The following is an 11,231-nucleotide window of genomic DNA, read 5'->3' on the forward strand; positions in this document are numbered from 1 at the left end:
CTCCATGTTTTCAATATGCAGCTGGATTGTCTCCCATTGTTTTTATCTGTGTTTATGTCCCTGCATGAGGAAACAGAAGCAGCAGGGCCACCCTTTGTATTAGCCAAAGTACCAAAGATTAGAACAGTAAATTGCAGTCATTAAATCTAATAACTGGGTACAGTGGTCACAGGATGTTCTACTCCACCCATAAACAAGTACACACTCTATATTGTATTAACTTTAAGACCTCTCATATAAAATACAAGATATCTCTGTTGGTAATGTGTGGTTGTTAATGAGGACAGAGCAATGATGTGTGCTCCACAGGAGTGACGGTAGGATCCACTTTAGCATTCCTTTCATTCCTGCTTCTATAGGTGATCTGCTTCAGAGTGGACCAGATTAGTAGGATCCTCTTAACCCTGTGTGGCCTCTTACCAGCTTCATTTTCATTTAAAAAAACAGGATTCCACCTGAGATGACCAACTTCAAGATGCTTTTTGGTTTGTTTGGAAGATTTATTGAGCTTTTGACACGGTTATCCTGCTTGCAGAGTGTCTGCACCTGGCTGACCTCAGCCCTGCCTTTCTCTATCCCAGGACTAGACACCTAAAGGCCTGTTCACCTCTCTCTTCACCTAGCTCACACATTCTGACCCCTTCTAAATGACAGGAATTATCTCACATTCCTCTAGACAAAAAATATGTTGGCCAGGTGAGCCTCCAAGGTCAAATCCCTTCAAGGGCCCTGCTATCAGTGAGACCTGTATATCTTTACCAAGATCTCAACAGACACCACAGCACAGGTCCAAGAGCACATGCAAGCACTTTCCAGACTGACACCACTTGATTATAGTACCATGCTTTTCTTATAACCATTTAATAGATACACATGTAGCATATGTATCAGTTTGTCCTTTTACTAAAACCATTTATGTAATTGACGCAAGATATCTTCAATAGGGACAATATGCTGCTCATGTGGGATAATGGAAACACAGTGAGCTCAGTGTGGTAAGAATGAGGTCACTTCTAATGTAAAGAGAACCACGGCATTCTGAGACTGTCTGGGTTTTCTGGCACGATCCTCACTGGTGCCTTAGATTACAGCTCTTTCCAGGCCCTGTTAAACATCTAAATTAGCAGTCAGAGTTCTGCTTGCTGATGATATACCCTTGCATAACAGTCAGCGAGTGGTAAACCCAGTCCACGGATACCTCATCTGCTTTGATACGTTTTATTAGGGCACTTTAAATGCACATTGTTGCTGGCAAGAGTGAAGAACAGCCATACGTTTTCATCCCCAAAAACAGTGAATTTATCACTTAAGAGTGCAACATTCCATATGTCTGAATCTCACATGGAGTGTTGTCGTTTGAAGGTGTAAGGCGAGCTTGTGTCATGTGTAATCAGATCTGTATGGATGAGCTGTGTAAGTGGGCTATACTTCATGTTGGATTTTCCTGCTGTTGACTCCCAAGGATACTCCCTTTCTCCAAGGCTTCAGCAGACTCAATAATGGATTCCAGTTGCTCGACACAGCATGGCTTCACTTCTCTTACTTTTCTAGGGAGAAGACCTTTATCAGAGTCTGAAGTAAAAAAAACACTGAGAAAGAAGTTCTTGAGTTTTGAGACAATTCAACTGAATGTTTGCCAAAAAAGAAAGAAACTGTGCGAGATCTTCTTTTTATCCTGAAGTGTTTATTGTTCACTTGACATTACAAAATACAGGTAGGAGTATAAACAGCACTTTGGGTAGAAACTATAGTACAAAGTTTATAGAAAAGCTTCATTAATAATAAAAAAAAAAACATACAAAAAACGAAAATAACAAAGACATCCTCATGTCAGTGTGCAAATATGTTTATACAGACAGAAACGCTTCCATATGAGGCTCCGCTTCTAGATAAATTATTTAAATAGCATATATCTACACAAATGAAATAACCTCCACATAAAACAAACAAAATAATTTATCAAAATAAATGCACAGGAAATACACATAGCAAAACATAGTCAAGAAAACATTTCTTTAATCCTTTACGATCCTGCTTGGGCTTCTACAAAAATATCTTATATACAGCATATGAATGATACTAAAGTCTTGCTTAAAAAAGAAAAGAAAAAAGAAGCCAACCAATTTATACTCTGTTGCTAAGACAAATGATTCTTGTCTATCGCTGACCTAAATACAAAAGGAATTAATGAGGTAATATTTGTACATAAAGGGTTTCCTTTGATTTTACCTTGTCAGAAATGTACACACAAGCTCAGGCACACCAGTCATGCACACTGTGCAGCATCATTATATTTTTTACTTTTATCGGCCAAATGAACCGCCTAATCTTTCCATAGGCAGATATTTTATTTAAAAAAGGCAAAATGTAAGGATGCAGAGATGAATGAGAATCAAAGCCTTTAAAATGTGTAATCATACAAACTTACTATGGTTTACTCATGGCAGGAAATAGACTGGCCCTCTCTGTTTACGTCCCTTGACACATTCAATACAAATGTCAGGTACTACCATAATATTTGCTAATTATTGCTATTCCAAAGCAGTGGTCAGTGCCCCTGCTTTGGGGCCCTGTGCTGTCCTGAATTTTGTGCTCTCATCGTTTCTTCTTGTGGTCTTTCCTGAGAAGATTCATATTTCGGGCCAGACCTAAGCCATGACACCTGATATACACAGGTCTGCGAGAGGGTGGGGTGGTGGGTCGTTGATATAAATTGAAATAAACAATTGACGTGGTTGTCTTCATAACTATGCTTCTTGGGTAGCACACATGCACAAACACACAACATCATTCACTCTCTTTGATAGTAACAGTCAGTCCATACTGTCCATGGTCCCTCAACAGTTCCTTCAAGGGGTATATAAAACCCGGCCTAAGAAAGTCCTCCTACTGCTCTCTTTTCATACTGAAAAAGCATCTTTGAGTCCAGAGCAGATGTATATTAATGCTCAATAATAATAATACTTAAAAAAAATAAAACATGGAACACTCTTCCCTTTGGTCCCTCATCCACAGAGGAAAACCTACAACCGTTCAGGTGTGCAAAGCAATAACATCTAGGCCCCCCCTTTAATGCTGACCATAGCAACAAAGTGAGAGGGCCAATTTCTTCTGAGCAGAGCTGCGCTCGCAATTTTAAGTTTGGTGCAGAATCATCATTGTACTTTCATTTGGCTTATAGTCCTGAGGTCAGTTTACCTCACATTAGCTCACTTGTTGATCATTCCTCCAATGTGCAGTTTCCAAAATAAAAAAGTTGACGAGATATCAATCCAGGTTTTGTACTATATCTTCTTTCTGAGTAGTCTGAAGTCCAATTATGTGTCTGAAAGAAATTAAACAAAGAAAACATGTTACAATTACAGTCTAAGGTGATGTGAACACTCTTTTTAAAATTGTCAAACCAAGTTTATGTGCTTACCTCTGCATTCGTATTTGAGATCTGAGAAGTAAACCATCTCCTGAGAGAAGACGTACAAGCCGAGTCGCCCACCAGCATATGTTTTGTCGTAGATGTTTCCAGAATCAGCCATGATTCTCTTGCCTTCGTACATGACCACTCTGTTGGAGAAAATGTAATCACATGAGCCCATTGCGAATTCTAATATATATGATACAGATTTTTAATTGAATGAAAGGGCATTCCCCTGAGGCATTGAACTCACCTTATCAGTCCAGTCTTGGGTCTGTGGGTCAGATGCCATCTGTAGGCGGTGAAGTCTTTCCAGCCGATGTTCTTTGGGTCGTGCCACAGAGTACGCACCTGAAATGGATGAATTGTAATGGTTAAAATTAGAAAAGCTTCAAACATTAGATAAGCGTCAAACGATGTTTCCAACCTAAGTCAATAAATGTTCTCTCACCTGTCCTGCGGTGTCTCCGGTGTGCCACAGGGCATTCCTCAGATGCTCACCAGGCCCGGTGGTAGAGTTGACCACTTGGATTGTCAGGCCAGAGTAGCCTTGAGCTCTTGTGGGTGTGTGGGACCAGTAGGTCTGTGTGACCTGTTTCCACATCACTGTGTAGAAGCGTGAGCTAGACTGGTAGCCAAACACGAACCCAGCATAGTCATCATCTCTGTCTGTGTTGATGAAGAATGTTCCACTGAAGTCCACCGCGCTGAACTCATCAAAACCTGAATCAAGATCAAAGATGGGTTAGCAATTGTTCGGTATTTCTTTGTGTCCATGCAGTGAGATGCCTGTCTGTGTATAACATACCAACAGCAATGCCAGGGTCGCAGTTGACCGTCTGCACCAACTCCTTGCCCTGATGCCGGACCACCCAGTTGGGGTCAATCTGTGAGGTGCCCTTGGGGTCCAGAGGAACCATTTGGAATCTGCGGAAGTCTGTTTCACTAATGGCAAAGTTCTCAGGGCACACGTCATGGATGTCCAGAACATTGTCTTGGTCAAAATCGTCTTTGCAAATATCACCCCGGCCATCACCTGAGAGGAAAACATGGACAAGGTAATCACAAAGATGGACGAGGAGCTACAAACAATTAGCTATTTGTTAGATAAATAGCACCAATGTTTCAAAATACCACATGTGAGACAACATTGGGAGACTAACTCACCATCAGAGTCCAGCTGATCAGGGTTAAATGCCAGCCTACAGTTGTCTTTGTCATCAGGGATGCCGTCGTTGTCATCATCATGGTCGCATGCGTCACCCTTGCCGTCCTTGTCGTGGTCTGCCTGGTTGGCATTGGCAATATAGGGGCAGTTGTCCAAGTTGTTCTGGTGACCGTCCTCGTCAATGTCCTGGTTGTTGTCGCACTTGTCTCCAATGAGATCTGAGTCAGAGTCGATCTGTGGGAGAACGGCATTACTTTATGATGAGATTTCCCACTCACAATACAGACCCTTGTCCTCACTTCAAATAAATCCTGAAACTGTTTTCGTTGCCAGATTCAATATGAGAGGTGCTACTGATTTAAATGCCCCTTGTTAAAGCAATATATGTTACCAATGATGGCTTGTAAAGGAAAAATTACCTGATCAGGGTTGTGCTCCAGAGGGCAGTTGTCACAATGGTCTCCCACCCTGTCCCTGTCGGTATCTCTCTGGTCCTCGTTGTAAACATATGGGCAGTTGTCGTTCTCGTTCAGAATGCCTGTTTAATCACATTATACAGATCTTAGTCTTCAGGGCGATGTAACAACTTTTTTACACAAAGTTAAGCCATGAAAAGAAACTTGCATAGAATTTGTAGAAAAGCACTTACCATCGCCATCAATGTCAATAGCACAGGCATCACCCTCTCCATTGTTGTCAGTGTCGGTTTGGTCAGTGTTCGCCTCGTGCACACAGTTGTCACAGCTGTCACCAATGTCATCTCTGTCTGCGTCATACTGCCCGGGGTTGTACACTTTTGGGCAGTTATCCTAAATGTTTAGAGAAATATCAAATTGCAATTAAATTACTTGAATGGGTCCTTCTTATATAAATTATATTTATAGGAACAAAACTGCTTTCCATGGCTTGTTTTCCCTCAAACTTGTGCTGGAATGTGATATTCCACTGCAAGCAAGCTGGTAATTTTTTACCACAGCATTTTTCTTGCCCAACTTTCCAAATCCACACTAAGAATTATGGGCAACAGGCCACCTCATCTTCAATTCTGGCTTTGTACTTTGCTACATGTTTTTCCTACTACCCAAAGGAAAGATGGCTGCTGCTGATTGCTATGTTTGGTCTCTGAGGAAAGCGCACTTTGGGGTTAAAATAAACTGATGTCATGACTCACCCTATCATCGGGGATCCTATCATTGTCATCATCCTTGTCACATTCATCACCCAGACCATCTTTGTCATGATCTTCCTGTCCAGAGTTGGGGAGGTTGGGGCAGTTATCCTACAAAGGAACAAAGGAGTGGTTAAGGATGGAATCATCACAATAATAGAGTGAAGATGGGTTAAAATTGCATTTTGTATTTCTGGCTACCTTCTTGCAGTGGTAGGTGGCGTTCTCCACACAACGCAGGTCAGTATTGGGCCATCCATCAAGATCACTGTCCTCTCCGCAAATTCTGCCATTTCCGGCGTAACCTGGCCTGCACTCGCAACGGAACATGGTCTCGGAGAAGACGCCCAAGTAAATGCAGTTTGCATTTTTATGGCAGTCGTGGCTACCATCTTGGCAAGGGTTACGGGGTTTGCAAACCTAAAGAAAAGAACAGGGAATTAAGAAAAATGGCAAACAGCTAGCCTATTAGCTACACGCACAGAGAGCAAGTTATTATACCAACCTGTTTCTTAGCAGTTGCCTGTTCCACCCCTCTTCCAAAAGGCTGGGGACCGGAGAAGCGGGCGGGGCAGGGCAGACAGTTATAACCAGGCTGAGTGTTTTCACAGCGATGGACTCCGTTATGTGTGTGGCAAGAATCAGAAACTGCTTTACACTCATCAATGTCTTTGCAAGCGACGCCATTCCCAGTATAGCCAAGAGGACATTTGCCGCACTTGAAAGAGCCGTCGGGGAAGCTGGTGCACTTTGCGCCAGTAAAGCATGGGCTGGAGAGGCAACCATCTGCAGAGGAAAAGACATTGAATGTTAAAAAGGTAATCTGTTATGAATAATGACATATTTATTTAACATTAGTAAAATCCTAAATCCTTACCAATTGGGCAGGCCTTTTTGTTGCACAGTTGGGAACCAGTAGCATCACCAACACACTCCTTTCCTCCATATTGGGCAATGGGATCATTGCAGAGACGTTTGCGGGTCTGAAACCCTCCACCACAGGTAACACTGCAGGTGTCCCAAATTGACCAAGGTCCCCAACTTCCATCGACTTAAAAGATTCATAAAAACCACATTCAGTATCCTCCCTTGAATTAGGACACATTACAATTCCGTAAATACTTTGATACTGAAATTTAACTCACTAGGACAGGGGGACTTTTGGCATATTTCTGTTTGACGTCCATCTCCCTGGCAGTCCATGCCACCCATCTGGGGTGTGGGGGAGTTGCAGAGGCGTATACGGGTGATGACCCCCTCCCCGCAGGTCACAGAGCACGAAGACCAGGGTGACCAGAAGCTCCAACCACCATCCTGTTTGACTGTGAGCAACACATACACAATTAATTCATCATGATCTCAAACGGAGAATATTTTATATCACAATGGCTGTGGGAAGAATGCAGAGTGACTTACAGCGTTTGTCACATTCCTGGGGGTAGCAGTCACGGGTCTGGACAGAGGTGCCCTCACAGTTGTTGTTGATGCGGTCACAGGAACGTCCACGCTGCTGGATGCCCCGACCACAAGTCACAGAACAATGTGTCCAGTCAGACCAGGGGGACCAATCATCCTCTGCTTCGTCGCCTGCTTTGTAAGGGAAGACATAAAGTTACCTTGGGATAAGATTTTGCGAAGGAATTAAACAACATTTGGGTAAAGGTTATGAGCAGATTTAAAAATAGGCTTACGGTCACAGCGAGGGCAGCACTCTCCGTCGGGCACGGTGGCATTGGCGCATGGGAGCAGAGGGCAGGAGATTTTGCGACACACAGTAGCAGAGTTCTGAGAGGAACAGTTGAATTAGTACAAGAATAATGTGTGAGCTCACTGGTTGACTGGCTACAAAAAACAGGCTTTGCTGGGGCTAATCCAAAGCTAATTGCTATGTTTCCCAATGGATTGAGCTTTATCACTGACATGACACTTCTGTTGTGGTGATATAAAACATAATCCTTAACAACAGTCTCACACTAACACTCAACTAATTACACAACCTTCACTAGCCTCTTGCTGCTTTGTTGCTCGTTGAGTTAAGTGTTGATGACATTTAGACAGTAGCGATTTGGCTCTAAAGGGAGGTGCTAACATAAACACCATAATCACTTCATTACCCCTGGGATAAAGGAACACAAAAACGTCATTCCTCGACTGACTTTTGACTTGTTTAAGTGTTGCATTCCAGCAGGTGTGATGACACTTACCTGGCAGGTGCACTCGGTGCAGCCATCCACAGTCCATTCTTCTTTGTCATTGTGCACGATGCCGTTGTGGATGCAAATGCCACTGCGGATTTTCATTTGGTTTCTGATGAGATTGCTTTCCTCAGACTAAAGGAAAAGAGAGAGAAAGAGTTGCTCAGGATGGAAAACTTCCCTCGCCAAAGTTCCGATACAAATGAATCACAGACCGACACCGTGATTATGACATTGCTTGAAACTAGTGGAGCAGTGCAAATGCAAACGACGGCCAAACATATTTGTGTATTCACATGGGTCTCATTAAGAACTTGGCCAGGGACTGCCATTACAGCGACAAGTGGCTACACACTGGGAACGTGTTAAATGGAAGTGGAGGGGAAGATGGAGATAGGGGTAAAGAAGGACTAAATGACAACCTGATTGCCCTTACCACTTTGCGCAGATCGAAGGTCAGCTGTTTCACAACCAAACCGAGTCCCTTGAGCTCCTTAAACATGCCGGTGATGTCGTCACAAGAGAAGCCGCAGACAGACTGCACATCTGAAGGAAAGAAGAGTCCAAGAAATGACTTCACTTCTTAAAGATTACAACTGAGGAAAAGAGAGGGGACACAGTAAGGGGAGGAGAGGTCTCACCTTTGGCTTTGTGCCCGGTGTAATCAGTCCTAATGGCAGGGCTGGAGCCGTTGACTGGGTTTTCTAGGGTCATGACATCAGTTAAAGTAGCTGTAGGGGGGGAAAGCGAGGTTAGACACATTCATTTCTGTTGACTGAAGCACAATTAGTTGGTCAATTTGTATCATTATATACATTTGCTTATTATGCACTTGAATAGCAATTACTTGGTTAAGAGAAATTAATATATAATATAATATATATAATATATATATATATATTATATTATATTATATATATATATATATTATATTATATATTAATTTCTGTGATTGCTATTCAAGTGCATATATCTGATCTATTTTCAAGCCTTACCTCCATTCTGGCATCCCTTATTTCTCAGTATGGCATCAATAGTGGTTCCAAAGACAAAGCGCACATTTTGAAGCACTCCCTGAGGGGACAATACATTCCAGTTAAGAGAAATATAATTTTAATAACCCTATAATTTCTTACATTACTTATTCTGTAAGCACAATATATCATTTTCATCATTGAGCAAAAACATTGTGTAACTTACCATAAATCTGTCCCTTACAGCTCCTTTTCCAATCCTGAGTTTGGCAATGTCTGCCACCTCCGGGGTCAGCACTTGAGAGATTGGCAAATCCATCTCTGATATATTGATCTCCACACAGCCGACAAAAAGCTGCACCCGGTCATCCTGAACAAACAGGGTGATGTTCTTCCATTGTCCGGTGGCCAAATCTGCATCCTCGATGGACACAACCTGCTGCTGGGTCACGGTGGAGTAGACCACATCCAGAGTGTTGGCCTTCCCGTTGGAGATGATCTCAAATACAGGTCCAGATCCATCGTTCTTCTCGATGGTCAAAAGGCTTCCCCTCGTTTTCTTGAACTGCTTCAGGTTGACCAGGAGGAGGAAGCCCCTCTCAGCCTGGATGGAGTCGAGGAGGTCCCTGAGGGAGCTGTCAGGGACTTGGGGGATCAGGTCTGGGTTGAGGACTTTGTATGCAGGGCTGTAGGGATCTGCACCTTTCACTATACTCACTCCATTGTGTCTCTTGCTTACCCGGGCCAGATCAAATAAGTCATACACACTGCTATCATCTCGGCTCTCTGCAGTCAAAGAAAAAAAAAAAAAGCGTTGTTAAATTTGTCATCAGTGTGCATGAAAACGTTTGAAAAAAAAACAAAGAAACCCCAAAGTCACAAGGGAAGAAATATTGACTATAATCCAACAAAACCTTACAAAAATACAGATTTGTTATTATATTTTTGATTTATGTATATGTTAATAATATATAAGTATCATAATTTCAGTTAAAGTCCCTGCAGTAATGACTAGGGTAAATATGGAATTACTTAACGTTTTTACAGATGAAAAAAAACTATTAAGTTCACGTTTTCCATCCTCACCTGCCAATCTGGCGCTTTCACAGCTCCAAAGCATCAACAGCAAGAAGATGCCACACAGCATCATGTCAATATCTCAAGTGATCCCTATTGAAACCAAGAATACCAAACACTCCGTTAAGGGACACATCTAGGCTGCATCATCATCAATAAATAATAATAATAATGAAAATAGTCTACAAACCTTAAAAAGGAAAATTCTCTCAGAAAATAGTCAATAAAAAAGTCTTTGATTGTCCGATTATGTATCCCGTTTTTCTTCCTTCAAGTCTCTTATAAGCTTTTCGTTTTTTGTAGAGGTCTCTCTGTGAGCTCCTGTCCGGGATTTATTCCGTTGCTTTGACTTATTCTACTGACTTATCCTCAGATACTGCTGCTATTTAAACATGTTGAAGACATTCCTGGAATCCGCCTGGACCAATGGGATAACTGCAGGAGAAAAAATAGGGACGGACTTATTTTCTTACCTCACAGCCAGTCAGAGTAACATCCGCGACGCACACACTCAGGGGAAAAATGCATTCCTGAGCCCTGTTTCCATCACCGGACAAAAATCTCATACACGCACCACAGCCAAGTCATGGTCGTTTCCGGTCAAATAATAAAAGTCTACTGATTCGTCTAGCAGTCTTAATTTTATAAAGAGCTCATTTTATACAAAATAAGAAATAATATATAGGCCAATATATTCCTTTTTAATATGATCCAAAGTAAGTTGGCCAATTATTTCAGTAGACTGGTAATACAAAACCACTTATGAGTGGATTTAAAAGTCATATAAAAGATTAAATTATATTCCATAACCCTAAAGTTATGTGTTATTTCCAGCTCATATTTAGCCTTTAACATACTTTGTACTGGTTTAATATGGTGTGTTTTTAATAAATGCTTTTCCTACTCTGGCCGCTAGGGGACTCATTGAGTAATGCATGCAATGAAATGCTCTTCAAATGTGAGTTAAGATGAGGGATGCATGGGTCTGGGTTCCTGTATAATAGTAAAGTGTAGAAAGGGTGGGGGAATACAACGACATATACATGCCCACACCAAGTTTTTTTTAAGCTTGAAATATAATTATACAATAAAAAATATACTAAATACATAAACTACATTGATGTGTTGTGGCTGTGTTACAAGAAAGAAAGCAAATAGGTGGAATAACCTCAAACAGTGAGTGGGAAATAATGAATTTTATTGAGTGTGTGTGTTGAAGATCATGGATATATCCAAA

At 41.8% G+C, this 11,231-nt stretch overlaps 1 protein-coding gene across 2 annotated transcripts; it reads right to left on the minus strand.

Moving 5' to 3' along the window:
- Positions 1-1,664: 1,664 nt before the first annotated feature.
- On the minus strand, positions 1,665-11,022 carry LOC117467640 (thrombospondin-1-like). Of its 2 annotated transcripts, none has more exons than XM_034111400.2 (22): positions 10,185-11,022; positions 10,004-10,087; positions 9,144-9,703; positions 8,939-9,017; positions 8,585-8,674; positions 8,380-8,489; positions 7,953-8,078; positions 7,440-7,533; positions 7,165-7,335; positions 6,894-7,070; positions 6,626-6,799; positions 6,254-6,534; positions 5,950-6,168; positions 5,752-5,859; positions 5,230-5,389; positions 5,000-5,118; positions 4,580-4,814; positions 4,221-4,448; positions 3,864-4,135; positions 3,666-3,763; positions 3,422-3,561; positions 1,665-3,325 (listed from the first exon to the last, which is right to left on the minus strand). In XM_034111400.2, the coding sequence occupies exons 2-22, from the start codon at positions 10,065-10,067 to the stop codon at positions 3,318-3,320; spliced, it is 3,513 nt and encodes a 1,170-aa protein (XP_033967291.1). In that variant the 5' UTR covers positions 10,068-10,087; positions 10,185-11,022; the 3' UTR covers positions 1,665-3,317. The 2 variants fall into 2 exon arrangements, with proteins under 2 accessions (XP_033967291.1, XP_033967290.1); XM_034111399.2 differs by having other exon boundaries at positions 7,165-7,338.
- Between the last annotated feature and the right edge of the window lie 209 nt (positions 11,023-11,231).

Source organism: Pseudochaenichthys georgianus, chromosome 22, assembly GCF_902827115.2.
Source record: "Pseudochaenichthys georgianus chromosome 22, fPseGeo1.2, whole genome shotgun sequence".
Classification (NCBI taxonomy): domain Eukaryota; kingdom Metazoa; phylum Chordata; class Actinopteri; order Perciformes; family Channichthyidae; genus Pseudochaenichthys; species Pseudochaenichthys georgianus.

Excerpts from the sequence above, each read along its gene's own strand:
- LOC117467640 (XM_034111399.2), bottom strand. The coding sequence starts at position 10,067 with ATGATGCTGTGTGGCATCTTCTTGCTGTTGATGCTTTGGAGCTGTGAA. Across the intron at positions 5,119-5,229 it reads TATTGACATTGATGGCGATG|GCATTCTGAACGAGAACGAC; the intron begins GTAAGTGCTTTT and ends GTGATTAAACAG. Across the intron at positions 4,815-4,999 it reads TGGAGCACAACCCTGATCAG|ATCGACTCTGACTCAGATCT; the intron begins GTAATTTTTCCT and ends GTTCTCCCACAG.